The following is a 24,438-nucleotide window of genomic DNA, read 5'->3' as shown; positions in this document are numbered from 1 at the left end:
CAAAAAAAGTGCTAATAATAAAAGGCGACATGCCACAACTTTATTATCATCTCTTTGTTTCACCTTGTTTTTGGATATCTCAGCCATTTCAACTTTTGATACCCCTTAGAACTGCATGCTCTTTGACATCTCATAGAGTGGTTTCTGAATATCTCGCAAAACGTTAAAAGCTAAATCCTCACCTCGACCAGAACTGTACACACCCTTTAAAGTACTTGCGAACTGTATGTCTGACCAGAGGGAAGCTATCTGTGACTCAGTGCATATTATATTTGTGTGTGTGAGTATGTCTGTGTGTATTGTTTGTGTGTGTGTGTGTGTGTCAGTATGTGTGTACATGTTTGCGTGTGTTTGTATGGATAGTCTCTGTTTACAAGTAGGACCTAGTTTGTCCAGGAAGGAAGACCCCTGATAAGTTGATCGGGATTTGATGCCGATGAGTCATTCTGTAGGGCCAGTGATATTGAGCTTGGCCAGATCTACATCTTGCTAAGGTTCTGGAGATCATTGTCTATTATTGAATGCCTCTGCAGTTGTAGTGTACTCAGTCATCTGTTCATAATCAAACTACAGCGTACGTTCAGGCACCAGACATATACATGCATGGGCAACGTTGTTATGGCCTTTGTGCGTGACTTAGTTATACATATCATGCAATGCAAACATTGAATGCAATTTCACTGCGTGTAGATAGGAAGGTCATACTTTCAGTTCGTACAGATAGGCCCCATGGTTGTGGTTACTCAGGATTTTATGTATGTGTTGGAGTCATCACTTATGACTTGTATGGTTATTGGATGGGGAAAAACCTAACTTTGATTATCAAGCAAAATAATTATTTCTTTCCTGTATTCACAAATTCATAGTACTGGTACCTTTCAAGATGAAAATATGAGGTTCCAAAAAGTTTGCAGTATAAATTGCACCACACAGAATTACAGCTATAATACAATGTACTTTGTGGGTCATATATAATTTCTATACAGAGCTAATGAAGCCATCTCACCAAACTAGGGGGTGTGGTGAAATCAACTTTGTGAAGTCTTTCCTGTGTTATTATTATACACAAAAAAATAGCAATTTAAGCAAAACAAGTGAGGTTGATTTATCTCAAGTTGAGTGAGGAGATACGTAGGTACCATGTCTCACACTCTGTGTACAGACATTGCGCAAGGGATGATAATATTACACGGGATCCTGTACAAAGGCAAAGAGCTAGAATAATCAAAGAAAATATGATGAATCACGTATTACCCTGGGGTACCGTAGTACCCCGAGGTACCACGTTGTGTAGCGCCACCTCACGTCCACTCGAGGACAGCCGCAGAGAAATGCATGCACTGTGTGTGCGTGTACATAGTCATTCCCATGCCACTGCATGTTATACTATGCATCGATGGCACACTGTGCTGGCAATAGCGTGTGCTTCATTGCAGTGCAGTGCAGTGCAGTTGCTAGCGTGCTCTAGCTCCAGCACAAAAATAATTTCCACTTTTTGGCAACCCAGGGTACAACCTTTTTAAAAAAATAAATAATTCAACAAAATTGCTGATTTTTATTTGGTACCCCTGCCATGGATACCATTTATGTCATCATATGTGGGTGTACAAAGCTCTGTAGACTTCAAAAGGGGGAAGGGGGGGGGGGTAGGAAGGGATGTGGGGCCTGTCTTCGCCCTCGTATGATATCCTGTTGTGTAGATACTACAGCTGTACCATGGTAGCTTCGTGCCCCCTGCAAATTCGTTTGTTATTTCACTTGCTTTGAGGTCGACAGAGGGATGCAGTGTTACAGATGGACCTACAACAGGTCCATGATTATATCTAGACTGTGCTATGTTCTTGAGGGATTTTGTCTTTTGATAGTATGAACTGTTTGAAGGATGGTTACAATTTGTTGTTCCAAAGGTTGGTTATTCAAAAGGTCCGCTAAATAAAAAATGAAATAAGGTTCATTATTCCAAAGGTCCATTATTCTGAGGGTTTGTTATTCAAAAGGTTCGTTCATCTGAAAATGAAAGGTTTGTTAATCCGAAAATGAAATAAGGTTTGTCATCCGAAAATGAAATAAGGTTCGTTATACCAAAGGTTCGTTAATCGGAATGTGAAATAAGGTTTGTAAATTATGAAGGTTTGTTAGTACACACTGTCTGTTCATTTTCAGATTAACGAACCTTCTCAATAATGAATCCAATTTAACCAGGGAATTTATGAACCTTTGGAATTACAAACCTTACTTGATTTTAGGATGAACAAATCTTTGGAATAACAAACCTTTGGATTAATGCTACATATATTGAGATTAAACAAACCCTTTTTCATTTTCGGATTACAAACCTTTAGGTAGAGAGAATTTGAGTGTTTCAGAATAACATACTGTTTCGTTTTTGGATGAACGAACCTTCTTGATAACGAGCAACACCAAGGATATTATATCGATGTCGAGTGCCCATGGTCTGTTTACCTGGTATACAATATATCACATTATCTCACAAGAAACTTTGAGAAAGGCCTCCTACAGTCACATGAAAACGTTAAAAGGTCTAAAAATGGTCTATGGAACTGAACATGAATTTCCATGTGAGACAGAACTATGTACAGTACCAGTATCTATGGATCCATGTTTTCTTGGAAAGGGAAAGATTTATTTCAGCTGACACTCACAGCTTATCCCGCCCTCAATCTGGATGAAAACTGTTGACATTCATAAATCATGAACAAACTTACAGCCCAGGCTTTCGTTTTTTTCTTCGGGACCAGAGCAATATTGGCATGATTTGTGATTTAAGGAGAAAGAGATACATGGAAGAGAAAAAGAGCGAAAGAGAAAGACATATGGGGAGAGATCACATCAAGAGATGTTTATTTAGCATGTCTCCCAGTAACCTCACTCACTGTGTGACATGTCATCGCCAGTCATTTCAGGCTACCAAACACAAACAGAGAGGATGGCCTTTGTTGCTTGGGTGGAGTTATTTTACAATTCTATTCTTTCCCATGGCTGGGAGAGAGGCCATTGTGTGTCTCTATTATTTGGGGGAAAAAGGACAGGCAAGAGGGGATATTTCTTTTCCGGGAGTGGCATTTTGTTTTTTTGTTAAATGTGGTTACTGCTGCTGTGCAAGAACATGGACATTTTGGTGTTGGTGTACAATTAAAATCTACTTAGTAATAATAGTATAGACTTTAATGCAATGAAAAGTTGAACTTTGAACAGGTCTTAGTTGAATGGTTTTATACTCTACTGTGTATGAATGCCTTTAATGTTCAGCTACTTCCTGTTCATATTGATGTGAACTTTCAGATTTTTTTTTTTAATGATCAACATGAATACAAAGTTTAAGGTGTTAAGTGAAAAAGTGATGTACCAGATAATAATAATAATAATAGTAATTAGTAAAGGACATTTATATTGCGCAGCTACTGTAATAAATAGTGTACTCTACTGCGCATTACAAAGTAATAATCACAACATACATAATTTAAACATATTATGCATTACTTCAAAAGATGACTTTTTAACCTGACCTAAACTCATTAATTGTAGCTGCTTGCCTTACAAACAAAGGGAGATTATTCAATAATTTCGGTGCAGCATACAAGAATGCCTTGTCACCAAGAGTAGCTTTTGATTCCCTGATGGATATTTCAGTAGTGTTTGATACCGTGAACCTCGGAGATGATAGAATGTTTGAAGTACCTGTATGTACAATCATCTTGCTATTACATTGTCACCATATGCTTGTCAACACCAAATGCTGCCTTCAACATGTGGTCTTGTGTCATGGATGATGAGCTGCCCACAGTGTACGCAGTAAAGTCTTATACAATTTCAATGCCTCCATCCCAAAGGATGTATGGGAGCAGAGATGCCAAGTTCAAAAAACTTTTATGAGTGAGATTTTTATGATTCGGCGTCTCGGCGCTCGCGCACATGCGCACGCGAACGAGGAGGATGTCCCCTCCCATATGGTAGGGAGCTTTTTATTAGCTCTTAATGATGCGATCTGGTGCATACTTAAGTGACAATTAATGATTTTTTTACTAATTTTGAAAGGCAAAAGGGAAATATACCTTCAATTGCAACTATCACTCTAATCCTTTGAGCTGTGCTCCGTATTTTTGGCCCAAATTGCAGACTTCACCAGATGCGTGAGAAAAATGGGTGCCAAGCGTGAGATCGTGAGACAGACCCGAACTGCTTGAGTCTCACGCAGAATGCGTAAGACTTGGTAATATTGGTAGCTCTGTGGGAGAGGTATTTGATGTATGAAATTTTTGCACTTCTATCCATCCGTCCATCCCATATTCATTTATTTCATTTTTGTAGGATGTTCGCATGACCACATTTTACTGTCAGTTCTGTGATGCATGTTATACTTTGTGAAAGTAAGGGTGAGGTACGATGCTTGTTGATCGTGCATGTCTGGACCAGGGAGGTGTGACCACCTCCCTGTCTGGACAGATGCCAGAGATGTTTTGCTGTTGTTAGACATACTGAGCACTTTTCATCTTTAGAAACAAGAATAGCTGAAGGGCTGTTGACATTTTTGTGTGTGTTTACCAATGAAACAATGGGGCGCAGTGAATATCACAGGCAGAGAAAACCCTATTGTTTATGAGGGGTAATTTGTATTGGTTGGTTTGATAACAAATCACGTGTATGTTTGTCACTGCCGCACACACTATGCACGCTGAATGTTTCAATATCCTGATTAAAACTATAGGTCATGGTATGTAGTTCGATGCAAGTGGTTCATTTGTCTTTCAGAAATCATACCCAGTCCATAAAGGTGTGACTTTGGAGCTTTTCTTTGGTTTTGGTTAGCAAGTTTGGTGCATTGGTGGATAATGGCAATTTCAGAGGGACTTTTCCCCCATAATTCTGAAATAATGTGAGCTCCCATGTAAATTATCTTCCTTTTCCACCAGTGAACTAACCACTTCACTTGTTTTGTCCTTTCTGTAAACCAACCCACAAGTTAATTTTTCTTCTATATCTCTCTCCCTATAAAGTATATCTCCCTTATCATCCTGTTTCCCTTTTTTCCACGAAGTCCTTCACCCAGCTGAGCGCAGTTACTTTGCTTACATTTGCATGAGAATTGAGTTCACCAGGTCAGCTGGATCCAGCCTGGGCCTGTTATTGGACAATGGGTTGCTGTCTGCCTTGGCTTCAATGCCCCTTTGTGAGCACTACACTAGAGGAGAAGGTCATTGTGTGTGGGAATGTGCTTCCCATACATACACACACAACACACACACAGCACACACAGCACACACAATACACACACACACACACACAGATAAACACCATCCAATCTCTTCTCACGTGTGTGTGTGTGTGTGTGTGTGTGTGTGTGTGTGTGTGTGTGTGTATGTACCAGATGCTTGCGTATAAATATCATCTGTGTGGTTATTATGATCCTGTGTACCTTGTGCAAGCTCTTCTGCATCATGGCTCTGTGTGTGTGTGTGTGTGTGTGTGTGTGTGTGTGTGTGGAGGGGGGGGGGGTAGAGTGAGGGGCGGGGTTTCACTGGATAAGTTTGTTGCCCTCATCTCAGCTGGACAGTGTCATGTTTTGTTGACATCTGCAGGCTTCCAGCGACCTACCACTCCTGTGTGCCTTTCCTTTCTCTCTCTGCTTTTCCAGGCGAGGAAATGTAACCAAAACAATGGGTACATGATTTTGTTTTCACCTGTGTCAATCAACAGAGCTAGAGGACAAAACATTTAGAATTGGTTGTGATGGGCCCATGATCCTGTAAACACCCCGTGATGGTTGAAATGTTTGTAGTCTTGCCTGTCATCTCTGGTGATGAATGAAAATTAGTCTTGGGCTGTTTCCTACATACTGCACATGAGAAAACACATTCTATATAATACATAGGCCTATATATATGTAACATAGAAACATAATTTTAAACTTATTATGTACATAGACATATCATTTCCATTCGCTCTGATTCACTGGAGTTTGTACTGATGAAATCATGGACTGGAGTTTTACATCATGTATACATGTACAAATTACATTGTGGATAACAAGCAATGAATAAAGGTTATGCCAGCCTGCTCCAGTAGTTCAGTTTGATTTAGACAAGTTACCTGCACAGCTGCACTTCTTTAGCAGCAGGTAGATCAACACTTCAGTTCAGGAAAACTGTCTCAAAATGCCACTTTTAACCCCCCCCCCCCAAAAAAAAAACACAAAAAAAAAAACAAACAAACAACAACAACAACAACAACAACAACTACGAAAAAAAAACCAACAAAAAACAAAAAACAACCAACCAACCAAACAAACAACAACAACAGAGACAACAACAACAGGAAAATCCAGTGGTTCCCCAAATATGTTATTATAGTTAATGAAAAAAAAATCATGAATCACTAATACCCCTTTCATAAACTCAATAATGCGGATAATATCCGCAACATTTGGTCGTAAAATCGGAGCGGGGATAGAATAATGCGCATTATTTCGACCCTTCTATTATCCGCATAATAGCAGCGTCGGGACCAGATTTTGAGTTTATGAACGCAAACCCAAATAATGCGGATAATTGCCGGGGTGCGGTCAAACGTCACCTGTCTTTCCCGCAGGAGGGACGTGTGCAGTCACCATGACGATTATCCGCCTTTTTCAGGACGGGCGCTCGTAAAAATAATGCGGATTATTTTCAGAGTTTGTGAACGCATTTTTTATTGAATTGTCCGCATTATTCTTATGCGGATAATAGGAGGATGAGTTTATGAAAGGGGTATCAGTGAAAGTTGAATGAAAATCAGGTGTTTCGTTTCAAAGTTGCACAACTCTAAGGTTGTATTCATTCCACATGCTGTCTTTCTCAGATATAACCTTACATTTTTTGATGTCGTAACATACATTGTAGTACCATGATACATGTACTATGATAATTTGCAAAGAATTTCACCAAAAATTTATCAATCCAGAACATTATGGAAGAGCTCCTGACCAAGCTTTCGTGGAGATTAAGATATGTCTCAAAATTTCTCAGTCTTGAGTCCAGGGAATGTGTATTTTTCGATTGAAAAAAAAAAGAAAAGGAAAAGAATATGAAAATTTCCCTTTAATGTGAACTACAAGGGCAAGGGGGGTCTAAGCATGGAGCTCCATTATTAGAGCATCTTTGAGGGTGTTTTTTACAACCTGCAGTATATGTTCGTATCAACAGTGCCCTGAAATATTCTGACTTTCTGTCTGCCCAGAAACAATTGTGACCCTCAGCTATTCTTAGCTTTGATGTGCGATGAAGAGAGAGAGAGAGAGAGAGACATATAAGGTTAGGCAATGCTGTAGAAAGCAGCAGAGAAACACATGCTGTTGAAAATGAACTGCAACAGTCATACCTTTCCACTTTAATTATTTAACAAAAATAATTTTGTTGAAAAACAGAATGAGATAAAAAAGGAAAGAACTGAAAATGCCACCCACGTTTTGTTCTTTGAACTCAGTGTGACGATCAATGAGGAATGAGCTCAATGTTCAGAAAAAGAACATCCCTTATTGTGCAAGTTTGCTTGATACACTGTAAGTCTAGAAGAATGGAAATATATAAGCATAGATTTGTTTGCCTTTGGATCTAGTAGTGCTCTCCATATTAGTAGTTACTCTTTTTTTTTTTTATTGGTGAACTATGAACACAGCAGGTGAAGAAGAACACTGATGAGGCATATTATATTCTTGATAGTGAACAGGAAATGAAATATTTTTATTAGGTATGACATCTTGCAAAGCATATTTGTTTGTAATTGTGTAAATATATGAATCATATATACCTAGAATATCTTTGAATTCATCAGTCTCTCTCTCTCTCTCTCTTTCATTGTCAATATTAGATATTGTCCTGTATACATTATATGTGCATGTAAGTATTGTGGAAGCACATTCACATGATTGTACATCATAAGATATACTGTTTATACGATACTGAACATGAGGCTACATTTCTCTTGTTACATGTAATTTGAAACACTTTTTAGACATTGACCCAGTTTAGTTGTGATGGTAAGGTAGTAAACCAAACAAAACCGGCAAAGGAGTTGTTTTTTTCCCCTTCATGGTCACTGAAATAATAATGCAAAGCATAGATCTGTCAGGAAATGTCTTACACTTCAGTGGGCCTCTTCCCCCAGCAGACTTTTCATCTTTCTTTCGATAAATACCCTTTGCCCGAGCTAGTCTTCCCTGTACTCACTCTTGTGACAATCATAATTTGGCCTGATTTATCTTTAACCCAGGCCTCTTTATTTATATTCTAGACCTGTAGAGGTTAGGAAAGGGGAGGGGAAGTGACTGTGAGAGAAGGAAAGAGTGTGTGTATGCTGTGTGACTCATGAGGCAAAGATAGGGCTTGTATTTTGTCCAAAAAAATGAAAAAATAGTCATGGAGAGAGATCGAGCGAGAGAGATAGAGGATAGTAAAAAGGAGAGAAAGGAAAGTGTGAGAGCAGATGGAACCTCTGTAATATCTTGGAGCTATGACATGAGGCTGGAAGAGAAGAGAAAGGAACAAAGAATGGATGGAGTGGAGAATGGGGAAAGAGTAGAAGAGGCTATATGCCATTGGCTCTCTGCCAACCAATTATGCAAATGACTCACTGGGTATTCCCTCCCCCTGTTGCTAGGCCATTTTCATTGCCCTGTTGCCATGTCAATAACTGGGCATAAAAACCAGGGCAGTGATGACTACACAGCATTTACAGGCCATTGAGGTCTGTGTCAACAATGTTCTAGTGCTCAATGCATTGGAATGGATTGTATGTAAATGTTTCTGACCGTATTTTTACAAGTAGTGGCCAACTCATGATAACATGTTTGTCCCTGGGCATGCTGGCAGTGACATGTTTAACCAGTGATTTCTAAGAATTAGTAGGTGATGATCTGTAGGAAATGTGTCTTGTAATGTACATACAATGTGATGGTGAATTAGAGGCAAAGTGCAATTCTGCACATGCAGCTTTTCACTATAAATACTAATGACTTTATAGATCATGTGAGCTGTCACAAAGCGCATCTGTATTGACTGCATATTAAAATCACAAATTTCAATAGTGATAAAGAGTAATAAAAGGAAATAAGAGCAAGTGTGGTCAATGCGTGAAGATTCAAAGCAGTTGGCAATGTCTGTGATACCTTGAATGTGCTAAGAATATTTTTCAGTGGAGTTTCATAACAAATGTGAAAAAAGTAGATTTGCAGATATTTTGTTTTCAAATATTTTGGTTGCATGAATTTGTATATCCAATAGCATTTGTGTACGTATCTAGCATTATATCTAAAAACATGCAAGATTCAACATATTCAACCCAGCGATGAATGATTTATCCCATAATTTGTTGCATTGTACAGTGTCCAAAATCTACTCACCTCCCTGCAGGGGGCAAGTAGAACTTCCTGTTGGTCAAGTGAAATGAAAAGTTGCTTGCCTGCTTTATGTATACAGCCCTTGCCATGAGACCAATATTGATCAATGGGAGAAATACAATGTGTCTTCCGTAGTGTATTTTCGTGCCATGTTTATATTGCTCTTTTGGAGTATTATATTTCTCTTTAGGTCATCTTTACATTTTTTATGAGTGCTGTCAAGTAGTCTTTCATTTGTGCCCCATAATTATTGTCATCAAGAGCTGCATCATTTCTAGCTGTTTTAACTCTTTGTGCTATACCCCAGTATCTTTGGGAATATTGTCAACACTCTCTGCACATCTGAGACCATAGAAAGGGTAAAGAAATCCCTGCAATCTGATAGGCTGAGAGCCAAATGCGCACCGGTGGTGTGACTCTGCTGACCAAGTTGATAACATATATCAGCTGATTTTCATGATTTTGATCCCTCCAAGCCAGCGGGTGCCACAGGCATTGTGAATTCTTGAAGTGGTCAATGCTTTATTTGATGCCCATTTGATAAAACAGATGATGCACAAAATCATTCTCTGTGTTGGTAGAACTGAAGGTATTCAGTCAAAACTCTTTTCTAACAACACTTTCTTTTAACAAGGTGATATTGCATCTTTTTGTATGCTGACGTAGTGAAAAACCATATAACAATTATATTGTCATGGTTTCTAAGTCCTCGTTGGAACGAGGTCCTCCTGCCGTCCATGGCTTTGAAATATTCTGTTGAGCCTTGTGTTAATCCGTACAGGACCACACACCTCAAGAAGCCATAGACATTATACCTGCACAAACTGCTGATGGTATGAGTAGAGTTAAATTCATGTCAACTTATTTTTATAATTTCCAATGGATGTACAGACATTATTTTATTTTTGCTCTTCTTCTCACTCTCTCTCTCTTTAAGGGGATAGAGAGAGAGAGGGAGAGAGAGACATACAGGCATTCGTGAACACTGTCTGACATTACTTTTTCAGAGTATATGTTGTTTATACACTTTGGAGATAAACTTATACCTGTTGTTTATTGTGGAATATAATCCAACAAGTTTGATGAGATAAACTTTGACATTCTTGCTAAATGACCGACTCTCATTTTATCTTATATTCACAGGAGGTCATAGAGGATATCGAGCACCAATTTATAATAAAGGATATATACGACAGCTGACTCGACACTGGTTGCTGGCGGAAGGGACCGCTTTTGAAAAAACAAAACAAAGCACAAGTTCATTGAAAAGCTGAGTGTTTGCGAGAGAGAAGGCCGACCAAGATTCTTCCAATGTGAGGTGCTACTTGAGCCCTACACAAGTGAGGAAGAGGAGAGAGGTAAGTTAGGAAGACCTGAAGCTAGGGACTGTGTGTAATGGGTATGTCATGGAGAGTATGGTACATTTAAGGAGAAAAAAAGGAATAGATCACCGTCAATTTATTATGTTTTGAACACGGCACCTTGCAAGAGTGAAAAAGATTGTCATTGCATGAAAGACACAATTAATGTGTAGCTATAGTTATCACTGATTTCAAAAGCTAGATTGACAGGCAAGAATGATAAACAAAAGAGATAGACTATGTGACATCCAGTGATTTCAACAGATGGTGTTACAAACAATTAAAAGTTTCTCAAAGGTTATGGATTTGATACAAATGCATGTCAAAATATTTGGGCTCTGTTACTGCTAACATTGTCCATAACAGATACCTTAAAATATCCTTGTAGAATCCTCCCTCTTTTCAGTGATGTTAAATTTTGCAAGTTAATTTCAACAATATCCAGATTGTGTTGTATGTGAATGGTTAGGCATGTCCTGAATTCATTAGTTATCATTTAGGTAAGCGTTTTGTTTTGTTTCATGCTGGGATGTACATGTACCAAATAGAAAACAACTACAACAACCCAACCAAGCTGTTCAGACATGCAGTACCGTATGACCAAGCCTGATAACCAGAAAGATCAAGAATTAAGAAGATAACTTCATGACAATATGAACATGTTTTAGTACGTCTATATAAATTTGTGAGAATTTGACATATACTTTATGAACTTGTTGTCTCTTTTGTAACTCTAGAGACACCATGGAGTCCTATGATGACTATGGTCACGTTGATGTCTTCAACAACCTGTCCAATCCGGAGCATGCCCTCCAGTCTGTTGATGCCGTCTTGCTGTCGCACGCGCAGAACATCTTCATGTATGAGCAAGACTGTGGTGCACCCAGCAGCAAGCATGATTTGGTGGCATCCAGTCCGTCGGACAACATCTTCGAGTTTCCCAACCCCGAGGAGATGGCTGAGCTGGGTTGCAGTCCGCTCATCGACAACTGTTGGCCGGAGACCCCGCTGCTGGCGGGATCGCTGGATGGATCCCTGAACGACAGTGGAGTCTGCTTCAGCTGGGAACTCACCGCTGACGAAGAGGAGGCCCTGTGCAAGAGCTCTACGGGTGGTTCCTTTGGCTCAGCTCCTACCCTGGCAGAGCTCAACCTGGAGGATTCTCAGTCAACAGACGCAGGGATGAGTCTGAAGAGAAAAGCGGATAGTGTCCAGGAAACCCCTTTGAGTCCACCCATCAGTAAGGTTCTCAGTGGCCAACAGGAGATGTCCCTGTCACCGCAGAGTTGGAAACGAGTCAAGACTGAGGTTGCGGAGATGGCCAATGTGGAATCCACAAAATCACTGGCAAGGCTAAGTAGTCAAAGACATGATTCACCCAAGAAATCATCCAGAATCAATAAGCCATCAAGACTCAATCTGTCCAAATCCAACAGGACGAAAAGTGAAGCATCAAGAAACTCTGCCAAGGCGGAGAAACTGTCGAAACAGCCCATGGGCAAGATGAAGCCATCCAAGATTGACTTCACAGAACTTCTCCTGAAGAGCTACAACAGCAGGAGAAATGACTCGATTCCGTCCCCAACCAAGGAAATGACGCGGAGTGAATTCATCGCCAGAACTCCAAATCCCTTCGGAAATAGACGATTCCTCGGCATCAATGCGTTACTAAAATCAGGGAAGCGACCCCACCACCACCACACAACACTGCCAAAGGTTGTTTCTTCTCACAAGCCACGTGGAAGAATGGTCCAGCAGAAAAGTAGGACCAGGACTAAGGTGAGACCTGTGAGACCACAGGCTGTTAAGAAGAAGACCCCCAGACATGTGATTTCTTTGGATGGAGGGGATGATTCCAGTCAGGATAGACTGTGGAAGGACTTGCAGGAATTCATGTACAACACACAGACCAAGAACAGCAAGAAAGATACCCCAAACAGGACCATCTTGTCTGATCCCGATGTGAAGTCTGAGTCGGTAAGTCTACAGTCTGTGGCCACCGGTTGAAAGTTGTAAACATCAATATGTTTCCTGGTAGTTAGTTTGCACAAGTTACAAGCATGCTGATATTGAAAAGAGACTGGAATGACAATTTTCATGTCTTATGATACAAGAGGTTATGATTATAAGTTTTGTGTTACATCTCGCAAGTTAAATTCATTGCAAAGATGAATGATATCACCCAAATCATAGATCAAACGGGTTTGACCCATGTGTGCTGTTGATAGAGGAAACATATACAGGTGAAGCCATGTACAGGTATTGTGTAAAGTCAACATCTTGTAAAATGAATGACTCAGCTGGAATACTTTTTAATCACATCGTGACTGTTGCCTGTAATGTTCAGTTGCCTGATCTGAGCCACCAAAAGATTAAATTTGGTGGCCTGACACCAATTTGTAGAGCTACTCTGTTTTCACTTATTATTATTATAATTATTTTTTGTTACTCACAAATTTGCTCAGTTGGCTTTGCTGATGTACCAAAGTGGTTTCCTTACATTGTCAGTGCACCAATATGTCATTGCTGACGTATGCGTGCAGACAGAGGTTGAAATGTCTGCCTATAGTCAGTTATGATGGATGTTGGAGTCATTGATAGGCAAATTTAGGTGACAGCTGTGCACACCTATAGGTGCAATTTCTCCTGTCCTGTTGTTTCAACTACATTTTTTTTTTCTTTGTATTAACAGCTGTGTCATTCACATAATCATTGACAACTATGTATGCCAATGGTGTTAATGCTATCAAGATGTTTTGCAATGTGTTTGTGCACAAGAATGTTTCCGGCACAAATATGCTATGATAAACCGTATACTTGAAGCGTGGTACTTTCCCCTCCCGTACGCGAAATCAGTTACTCTGGTTTGGTTGCCATTTGAAAATACGTAAACCTAACCCGTGTGAAGGTAGTATGTGTAACAACTTTTAAGACGTGTTTGGTGAACTTCATAATAGCGCCAGCTCTCCATGCTAACTTGATTGTAGAGTGATTATGCAATGGAACATGATGCATGTGACCAAAATGCAGGCATAGAATTCCTTGTGCATGTGGTCACTGGAAAGAAAATAGACAAAACGAAACAACTATGAGAGATACTATTTGGAATTTACAGACTCGATAACCATATCAGTGTTGGCAATCAATGGAATGCCGATCTCTTTGTTCCAAGCATTCAACCTTGCTTTAGTGCATTCACGTATAGTCATTCTGAGTCAGCTTTTTTTTTTTTTTTTTAATAGAAACCATAGTTGCTTTTTTGTCTGAAACTGCACTCGTGAGACTTTTGTGTACCTCACATTTTGTGTGATATGTCAGAGATTTGAACATATGACATGCTACATGTACATGTATCTCCTCAATCACTGTCTTTCTGACAGAGTAAATCGTCGAGGACGAACGTGAGCAGCGATCCCGGCTTTGACTCCCACGACGAGGGGCTGGGTAGCGAGAATGAGGACCACGATGATTTTGCCAGCGATGAGGAAGACGACGATATCCCAGACGACATCAGCGATCTCTCTGACGACCACGGTAAGTTATGGTTGTGTCTTGAAGTGAGGTTTATTTATATTATCTGTAGATGAGATTTCTTTGTACATATTTCCCTCTAAGGATCCATGAATTAGCGTGAATTCATAAAAGATTCATCAGCTGAAGTTCTTGAGGAAATATTGATGCTAATGGTGAATGAAGAATGCTTCAATTTGAATTGAAAGTCGACATAAAAGAAAAAAAGAAAGAAAGGGTAAGTGTTATGTTATCACTTATGTGCATAGCCTATTAATTCGTAGCTATTCGTAGTCTGAGTATGGGGTGGTAGTAGGTTACAAGTGAATGTCATGCCAACAGCTCTACTTGATTATCCCCTGTAAAGACATCATGTATGCAAAATTTTGTCAAGAGTCATCTATCAAATTGGATTGTTCTTTGTTGCAGGTCTGCCTTCGACCAGCACCAAGCCCAGAGACCCCTCCCGGTCCTTCCAGGGCTCGTCCCAATCCGGCAGGCGGCGCTTCAAGACGCGGCGCAGCGAGTACGACGACTTCACCCCCAACCCGCGCAAGCTCCTGCACATCGGCCACGAGCTGAACAAGCTGAATATCGCCATCAGCGAGTTGACTCCGGGCAGCGAAGCATCCAACGACGAGAAGAACCAGACCAGGAGAGAGAAGAACAAGCTGGCATCGAGGTATGATGGCTTGGTTGCCAGAAACCAGTTAATTTGATATCCCATTTTCTGTGCCCATTAAATTTTGTGGGACTCCAGCACAACTGGAAGGTAAAAGAGGAAGCCAAGCCCAAGCTAGTTTAGATATAACCATGGAAATGGAGGCGGTGGAGTTGGGTAGTCATGGAAACAGTGGGTGCTATGCACATCTCATGGTATATGCTAATCCAATTAGATAATGGCAGCAGTATTGTGCACAACATAGCATACACTAGAAGGGATTGAGTTCTTGCTCATTTTGAGGAAGTAATACACTATTAAACACTGCCATCATGTACATTGTAATATAGTTCCATGATGTTATAGAGAAAGGAACACTCTTTTTTTTTTGGGGGGGGGGGGGTGAGGTCAATTTGTAAAAGCAACAATAAAGACAGAATCAAAGCTAAACCAGAGATAAGTTCTGTTTGTTTTTGAGCTAGGCCATACATGATAATTAAACTTTGCAAAGAAAGAAATTGGTACAATTGTGCATAGCAAAGCATCAACATAGCAGAAATTTTGTTTGTCATTGGTGTACCAGAGGCATTGCTTATTGTCAGTTAGCTTACCCACAAAGCAAACAAAAACTAGTGCAGACAATAGAATTCATGCATATTTCCTCATAGAAGTGATTCAAAACAAGAAAGATGACATTTGTATTACCTTGATATACCAGATGACACTTATATACTTAATCAAACTACCAGTACATTTTACCATTTGCCAGCACTTGATAAGTGATGGAAAAGAACTGGCATAGGTATACAGGTGTACTAGGTGGTGCATGCAGTATGCAAATTCCTTGCGGAGTCATTCATATTAAGTGTACCATAGCTATCCAATTCAGTCCACATACTTATCCACTATTTGCTGAAGTTGTTGAAGCACTTTGACCCGAATTCAGGAAAGTGGTACAATTGAAACCATGGTTAAAACCATGGACAATTTGTATGGAAAAGGTGCTATATAGATATTGGTTATTATTATCATAATTTGCATGAGGTATTTGCTGATTAAATATTTGAAAAACAAATTGGCATTGAAGAGGTATTTTTTGCCACTTGCTACATATGGATCAAGTGTTGGTAGACCAAAATGGATTGGATAGTGATCACAGGTTTACATTTGAGTAAAATTGGTTGCAGGTGTGCTGGCAGGAGCTATAAAAGTCTATTTAGGAACTAGTCTGTGTGTGGAGGTCGGGATTGTTCAAAAGGGATGCCATTCGAGTGTGTGTGTGTGTGTGTGTGTGGGTGGGTGGGGGCAGAGTAATGAAGCTCAAAGTTGTGCAGACAACATTATATGACAGGGTAAGAAGTACAGACAGTATGTCATGCTCTAATGCTGTCTCACAAGGCCACCAGCAGTCCTGTCAAACACGAGCTCGCTGAGTGTATCGATGCGATCAATTTTGTACACTGATGTTTGTATCGTCAGCACGTCATTGTCAGCAAAAATGATTCATTTTCTGCAGTCGTGGCAGGGACTTTATTCTTACTCTCCACAATCAAAACATGATCAGGCCTCAAGAGTTACAATAGCATGTATCATTGATGACAGCGAAACTATGCATCCAAGATGATAAGCATTAGTTATGATTTTTCCATTGTGCATAATAAAAGCATAGGGAATAAATGTTATCTATCTGAATTCTGATCTATTCATTGTTCAGTGAAAATACAAAGCAGTAAGAGCATCATGAGCAATGTATTTTTTCTTTACATAGGGGGCCAACATTTGAATTGATGTTAAGCTGTGAAAAACAGTAATTAATATTGTATGATATTCAACAAATCTTTATCCTTTCCTATGCAGCAATGACAAGCAAACATAATGACAATGATAATAGTAGTGGCTATTTGTGTAGCACACAGGTCCACCTTTTGGTGCTCGTGGCGCTTAAACCCCCCCCCCCCCCCAAAAAAAAAAAGCAGAAAAAAAAAGAGAAAATGCACTATATAACAGGAGTTCGCATATTGTGTGTGTATGTGTGTGTGTGTGGGTGTGTATGTGGGTAAGTGTGTGGGTGTGTGTGTGTGGGTGTGTATGTGTGTGTGTTTCTTCTTCAGTGCTCCTTTCTGCTTTGCTGCTTTGAGAATGTGGACTCTGTTGCAGAGTGTATGTATTAACCTGACTGAATTTGATGCTGATTTGATGTGGGCAGATGCATGTGGACGAAATCATAAGGCAGCTTGGTTTCAGAAATGTACCTCAAGCACATGACTATCTGTACTGAGAGGGCTAGTGTGCAAGCCTCATGTTAGTACATGTTAATATTTATAAGCCTAAAATGTTGGGATTCCCACATCAGACTTGTAGCAACAATTAGATTTTAACTGTCATCATTTTGCCCTTTTCATGTTCGTCTCTCCAGGGCTTGTCGGCTGAAGAAGAAAGCCCAGCACGAGGCCAACAAAGTCAAACTGTGGGGATTAGTCGAGGAAGCAAGTAAGATAATGCGGCTGATTTGCCGTTTTCTCCCTCTCTCACTCTCTCACATCTCTCTCTTCAATTTGCGGTAAAACTGACAGCTTATCTGATCTCTTTGCATTAGTGCCAGAGCCAACACGGACACACTGCAGTTTCTGCATTTGTTGTTGATGTCTGTGGTACTGATGGATACCTCGGGATTGAATGCACAGATCTTCTTGGGCTTCTAGGTTCTGATAGGATATATATACCTGGCACATTTTGAAGTTTTAGAATCATCTTGAAACAGACTTGCTTCTCTATGCTCTGTCCATCAAATTACATTTTTGGCAACTATGGCTTCTGTGAAATTTTGAAGGAGAACTCTTATGCTCTGTCCAACATATTAAATTTTTGACAACTATGGCTTCTGTGAAATTTTGAAGGAGAACTTCCTACGTCAAACATTTTACCCTGATGATATGTGTTTGCAAAAAAAAAAGAAAAGAAAAAAAGAAATGCAAACAAGAACAGATGCTCATGATGAAATTGTGTTTTTGTATGTTGCAGCTGTAGAAGCAAGAAAACTTGAAAGAAAACTTGAAGGAAGACTAATCATCATTCTAATTCCTGTCATATGATGTCAAACATTTTGCAAACAATGCTGGTCATGTATGTGTTCTCATATCCACAATTGGCCCTCATATAATCATTGAAGCTGGGAAAGATTTCTTGGCACTTGTTAATTCATACAAACTAAGAGGTTAGTAACCATGCAGTCACAAATGCACAGCGCTCACATCAAAACAGGAAGTCATAACAAGTCACAAGTATGGCCATACCTTTTGACCTTGGTACTACTGTATTTGCTGGCTTTGTTCTCTACAGAGCAACTGAAGGTGGTCTTGAAAGCCATGCGGGAGGATATGGCTTCTCGGATCGACAAACCCAAAGTGCACTGGGATTACTGCCTCGGTGCAAAGCTGGATCACATGATCAAGACGTCACTCGGTAAGTCACCCATGCTCGGCGTTCATTCGCAAGTTTATGCTTGCCCTTCTGTTATTCCTTTATGCAAGTGAGTCTGCATTTATAGTTTCCTCTAAATTGTTCCTTTTGAAACTTAATGATAATTAAGGGTATGTTGCATGACCAAAGGCAAAAAGGCGAATAATCGGAACCCTCTCTGTCAAAAATACAACAAAAACTCATGTTTCTTTCTTTAGAAACATGAACATATTCAGACCATAATTGGTGTGTAGTTATATACGATACTAATGTAATGTTCAGAGAAATGTGGCAGGGAATAATTTTCCTTCTTGAAATTGAATAGCACTTTTAGTTGATGGACATACATTTTGAACAAAATAGTGTACAAGTCTATGTAATGAAATTGCTATGCAAATAACATTTTGTATAGCACTCGTACAAAAATGCATACTAGTAGCAAATTGCATGCATACTAGTAGCAAATTGCTATGCAATACCAGGAAAATTATTCCCTGTGTGGTGAATGATTGTCCTCACTAAATTTTCAAAAACAGTTTGTGTAAATGCCTCCACCCATAAGGGAGTTAGAGGCACTATTTTCCTAGTTAGACCCCTCTAATCTTTAACAATGAATAGGGACTGACTCCCCTCATTTTTACTGGTATTGTGTTTATCTAGGTCACATGGTTGCTGGCCACACCTCAGAGTTTGTGAACTCTGTCTTGGAGAAGACTGCGAAGGGCATCCCGCTGTCCAGTCTGAAGCTTACCGGCATGAAGGCTTGAACCGTTGACCTGCCAGCCGCTGACAGACAAGTCCACTTACCACCGTCCACCAAAACCTTGACATTGTGCTGGTAATCCCAGAGCATATATGAAGGTCTGTACAGAAGAGACGGCTGTTGGATTCCCTGTGATCAAGTTCTGGTCACAGTGACTCTCCATTGACCTTTGTACGCTTTCAAAGGATCATCAAAGGAGATGGTGCGAAACTTATTGTCCATTTGTCGCTCATCTATGCCGGACTTTGTTTATTCTCTCTGGTTTCTTCGCCTAATGGCATCTTTGTGTTGGTATTCATCTTCATTCAAGAAAAAAAAAAAGTAAAACAAAATGAGAAATAAGACTCCTGAATCATGAGAATATGAACATTGTAGTAGCTGGCATGAGTTTGTGTTTCAAAAAGCTTCACCGTTGGCATTTCAAGAAATGTCATAAGGATTGTTAATGCGGTTAGCCTTGATTTGTCCAGTTTACAATGTCTTATCTATTCATCAAAGTTTGGTTATGATTAAAACACAGCTATAGAAACACAAACAAAAATTGGTTGACCTAGCTTGTGGACTCGTGAATGTGTGGGCCAATTATCACGCCCTTCTAGCGTACATTCTTTGTGTTTGCCATGCCATGTGACTTTGTCATGTGATCTTGTCATGTGATCGGCCATGATATCTGACTAACAAATGACAAGGGCTCAGATCAGAGAGTCCGCACTCTTATGAGATATCATAACCGTTTCCTGTTCAGCAATGTCCGTGGCTAGCAGAAGTGTGGGATGTCCCGTAGTGAGGAAAGTGAATTTGTCACGTTCAGTGCCACATGGGTCAGTTTTCATGTCACTTCCCAGCTACAGTTTCAGAGCATGTTGAATCTTTTTCCTGTTTGTGTATTTGTCGTTCTGGGAGATAGGAAATCCTCGTTAGTTCGTATAACATTGCATTAATTGCATTTAGTGCATTGCCCTTTTGATGTATCATTACCTTTTTCCTGTGTGGGTTCTGATATCCCAGTTTTCTCTTGCGGGGAAGCGCTTCGTCATACCCCGAAATGATTGTTATATATATATGACTTGTAATATTTGATTTGATGTATGGTAGCTACACATTTACACTGTACTAAATTGTAGTCCCCTTCTGTAATGACATAAAACATTACATATAACCAGTCCCGCGTTAGATAGAGAATCATTTACTAACCAGAAGGACATCTATATTAACAGTAGAGCAGAGCAAAAGGAAAAGAAGAAAAAAAAATTCTTGTATTTTTAATCTTGGTCCTTTTTTATTTATCGACATGTTGTACCATACACTTTCCCACATGTGGCAAAAAAAAAAGAAGAAAAAAAGAAAGAATTTTTGTCCACGCCCTTCTTTGGTAAAGAAGCTTTAAACATGATTGTAGTCTTAGAATCTTTATTGAATCAATATAGAGTTTGTTAAAGTGTGATAGCAATTGAAAAAAATGAAGTATTACCTCTAAATCGTATAAGAGTTCTTGGGAATGGTGCCTGCCCCCAGGGACATTTATTTTCCCCTAGTTGATACTGAAGAATCAAGTCCGTGCCTTATGTAGTTAAAGGATAGTGTAGTAGGGCCAACAGCTGTAGCTGGTCAAACTGTTTCACTCAGAAAAGTACAGTGCAAGAAGGCCGCTGTTGTGATGCTGTAGTTATGGCAACAGTGACCTTTGTATAGGAAGCTTCTGACTTCTTCCTTTCTTTTTTTTTTTTTTTGTTTGTTGTATGTTAGGTCCCTAGATGTTGTGCCAAAATCTTGTGAAGCAGTTTGAATTCATGATACTTTTTTTGATTAGTTATTATTTTTTTTCATATCTGTAGCATGTAGTACAGTTGAGGGCAAAAGTTTCATGAATATAACCTTTTGTTTTAGTACACACATGAAGAAAATCAAAGATAGGTGCTACTCTGTGTAATCCTGCGATAATCATGTACATGTATGTAAATAAGTTTGCAAATATTGGTGTATATACCTGTAAATACAGAGATGTCTATTGAGTGTTTATATCTTGTTGACGGTGAATATTCTTCAGAATCTGTAGAGGAGTTGGATGGAGATTGATAGGACTTCGTGGAGATAGTTTGATTCAACTGAAGAGTTTTGTGTGTTTTTGTATTTATTGTTCCATTCGACTGCTATGCCTTGTTGTGATGAGATGTCCGTTATCATATCTTGCGTGCCTTTCTCCCAGTATTATGTTCTAGACCGAGTTGTAACATAGACAGTGGCCAGTAGAAGCCAAAGGGAAAACCTTGGAATCTTAACCTATTTCTGTCAATCACAGCAGGCCACATTGTCATCCTATATTGTATGATCTTCCCTCTTGTATGACTTACCTGAGATCTGCTGGTTAGCATGCCCATGAAAAATGGAGAAACTGGAGACTGGAGCTTCAGTTTTTGACAATTATTTTGTGTCTCAATTTCAAGAAAGGGGCGTTGATGTGTCCGGTGAGTCTTAGGAGCCTTTACTCTACTTTTCTGGTGACTGATTTGCGAGAGATGATGTAAAAAGTACAAATAGAGGTGTGCTGATCTTTAAAGAGCATGTGATAGCAGTTAGAGATGATGTTGTCATATGGGCAGCAGTGAAATGCTTGTGATGTAGGTTTAGATGACTCTTTTTTGTTGTTGTTAATTTTCAAAGGGGGGCATTGATTGAAACAGAAGTGATGATTACAGCACAAGATTTCGTACCATGAAAGAAAGTGGATGCGTGGGTGTATTCACTCTGTTCACAGCTATTTTGTATGCCTGTTAACCTGAAGAGCCCCTGAAGTTTGCATGAGGTATGCCCAAGTAATGCATGATTGTATGCATAAGCTGAACATATGACACATTGTATGGCCTCAAATAGATTTCTTCCAGTAGAAATATTCCTACCCATAAAGGTGTTGATGTGATCTTTTGCATGATTCTTAACAGGAGCGATTGATTGATGGTAAGAAGGGAGTAGAATATTCCAGACATGTATTTTCGATGGGTTATATGCATGATGTTATATGATTTTATTTTGTATCCTAAGAAGACGTAGGTTTTCTTCATTACCTTACAACCTGATGTGTGTTAACCTCCCTAATCAATGTTATATCGAGTCGGATTCAGCGAGCCAGTCACAGACCCTCGAGAAAAGGAAGGGTGATAGTGGTTGGCGGCCATATTGCTTTAATAGACCGCGGTTCAGGAGGTTGACTGGTAGAAAGGAAACATTAACAGCACTTTATTGTATGTAAATACATTTAGTGTCTATATGCACATGCAAGATAAGAAGTTTGCAGCGTGTTCACACGTACATGTACATTCTACTATTGACAGACATCTTTCTCTATATTTTTTTTTTGTGTGTGTATTCAGTGTTGGAACACAGTTAAAAAAACAGAAACACAGAAAAAATGTGAACAATTATTTTGTTCTGCTGTGCGCAGTGATGTCAGGTAAATTATGCAGAATTCAGTACATTTCCATGTGTGAGAAACAGTGATGTGTTTGTAGTGTTGTTTCACTTGGTGTTTGATGAAGATTGTGTAACATTTGATATCTTGTTCAAAAATTTTTTTTTCCTTTAATCCCCTGCCTTGCAGTTTAGACATGATGGTTTATTTTCGTTGCAGTGTTTTTGTTGTTCACATTTGATGCAATTGTTAAACAGGACTGTACAGATCATGTTTCTGTGTTTGAAAATCTCGCGTGGATTAAACTTAATCAGGCTCAACTGAGAAGAGGAAGAAGTATTTGCAAAAGAAAGAGAGAAAAAAGATTTAAAGAGCCTGTTAAAGCAGATTTATATCAAAGGTCATTGAGAGTTCAAGAGCCATCATAGCAACTATGACACACACACACAAAAAGAACCAAAACAAGCAGGCAGCCAATTTAGATAATGGCTCTGAATATTCTCAGTTTTTGTGCATGACGAGGTGTGTATTCCGCTAAGGACATTACATGTGATGCTATGGGTAGACAGGGTTATCATTCATTTCAAATGAGCGTAAACAGAATGTGACAGTTGCTTTAAAATGAATCAATATCAAAATCCATGTATTATAGTTTATAAAACATCGCCCACAGTAATACTGAAGTGTCTCTTTGAAATTCATCATTACCGGTAATCTGAAAGAGGATAAATGTCAGAATAGGAGAAGAGTAAAAGTTTCTTCTAAAATCATCCCACAACAAAAATATGCAATATGAATAATCTTAGTCATAATACAATAGCATTAACAGCCATGTACATATTATATGGACGCATCTAATGAAAAGTCTAACAAATCTTATACAACATGTACAACATGGAAACTTTATGTATATGATGTGAAACTGATTATTAAAATCCCTTAAAGTGTATCTACCATGCCCAACTGTATTCAGGCTTGGTTTGAAAAGAATTAAACAAATGACCATCATAACATGAATGAATGTGAATTCTTCCTTACAGTGATGCAAATATCACATAAACTTACAGAATGTTAGCATATCTACACAATATTTTGCAGGTTTGACTTGTTATTTAATATTATTATCATTATTTTCATTATGATAACAGTTTCATCAGGATGGGTAGGTAGAACTAAGCTTTAGTTGCAGTGCTAGAATTTTATGTGTGTGACTCTCATAAAAAAGCCCAATGTATGTATTAATAAAAACATCTTCAAACCGAAGTATACTCAGGTTATGATGGCTGTATAAAGCTACAAGAGGTGAATTATAAAAAACTATAAATATGTCTTGAAGAAATTATTATTATATATGTACATAATATATATTTCACTACATATTTCATGTTTCAAAATAGCTGGATACAAAAAAAAAGAATAAACATTTAATTTGGCTGCACTGAAGCAATGAAAGAGTTCTGGCATCTTCTCTTGTAATTTCTTTGATGTATTTTATTTTTGTCCGTATCATAGTTTCACTTTATTACCATTCATTAAAAAAAATTATATATATATATATATATATATACTCCTAGATGGGTCATTTGGAAGACATTTCCATTTGTTTTATATGCAAATCTATTATTACATGTTTAATGGCAGTTTACGCAATGGAGACACGAAAATTGTCTCCTTAATGACCAGTTGTCTCCCTAATGAAGACACTTCCCCCCAATATGTCTCCCTAAGGTGCCAACTAGGGATATATATATATATATATATATATATATATATATATACATACATATATATATATATATATATATATATATATATATATATATATATATATATATATATATATATATATATATATATGTATATATATATATATATATATATATATAC

At 38.8% G+C, this 24,438-nt stretch overlaps 1 protein-coding gene across 1 annotated transcript in view; it reads left to right on the top strand.

The window, feature by feature from the left end:
* The window catches only part of LOC140241927 (uncharacterized), a 35,352-nt gene extending 11,358 nt beyond the window's left edge, over positions 1-23,994 (top strand). Inside the window, exons 2-8 of the mRNA XM_072321674.1 lie at positions 10,535-10,749; positions 11,490-12,729; positions 14,133-14,286; positions 14,692-14,944; positions 17,340-17,413; positions 18,263-18,385; positions 19,043-23,994. Coding sequence (XP_072177775.1) covers positions 11,497-12,729; positions 14,133-14,286; positions 14,692-14,944; positions 17,340-17,413; positions 18,263-18,385; positions 19,043-19,149 — 1,944 coding nt within the window. The 5' untranslated portion in view covers positions 10,535-10,749; positions 11,490-11,496 and the 3' untranslated portion in view covers positions 19,150-23,994. The remainder of the gene's footprint in view (positions 1-10,534; positions 10,750-11,489; positions 12,730-14,132; positions 14,287-14,691; positions 14,945-17,339; positions 17,414-18,262; positions 18,386-19,042) is intronic.
* Positions 23,995-24,438: the final 444 nt, after the last annotated feature.

The sequence above is a fragment of the Diadema setosum genome, chromosome 18 (genome assembly GCF_964275005.1).
Source record: "Diadema setosum chromosome 18, eeDiaSeto1, whole genome shotgun sequence".
NCBI lineage: Eukaryota > Metazoa > Echinodermata > Echinoidea > Diadematoida > Diadematidae > Diadema > Diadema setosum.
Note: the sequence above shows the minus strand (reverse complement) of the source record. Positions and strands in the feature narration are given on the sequence as shown.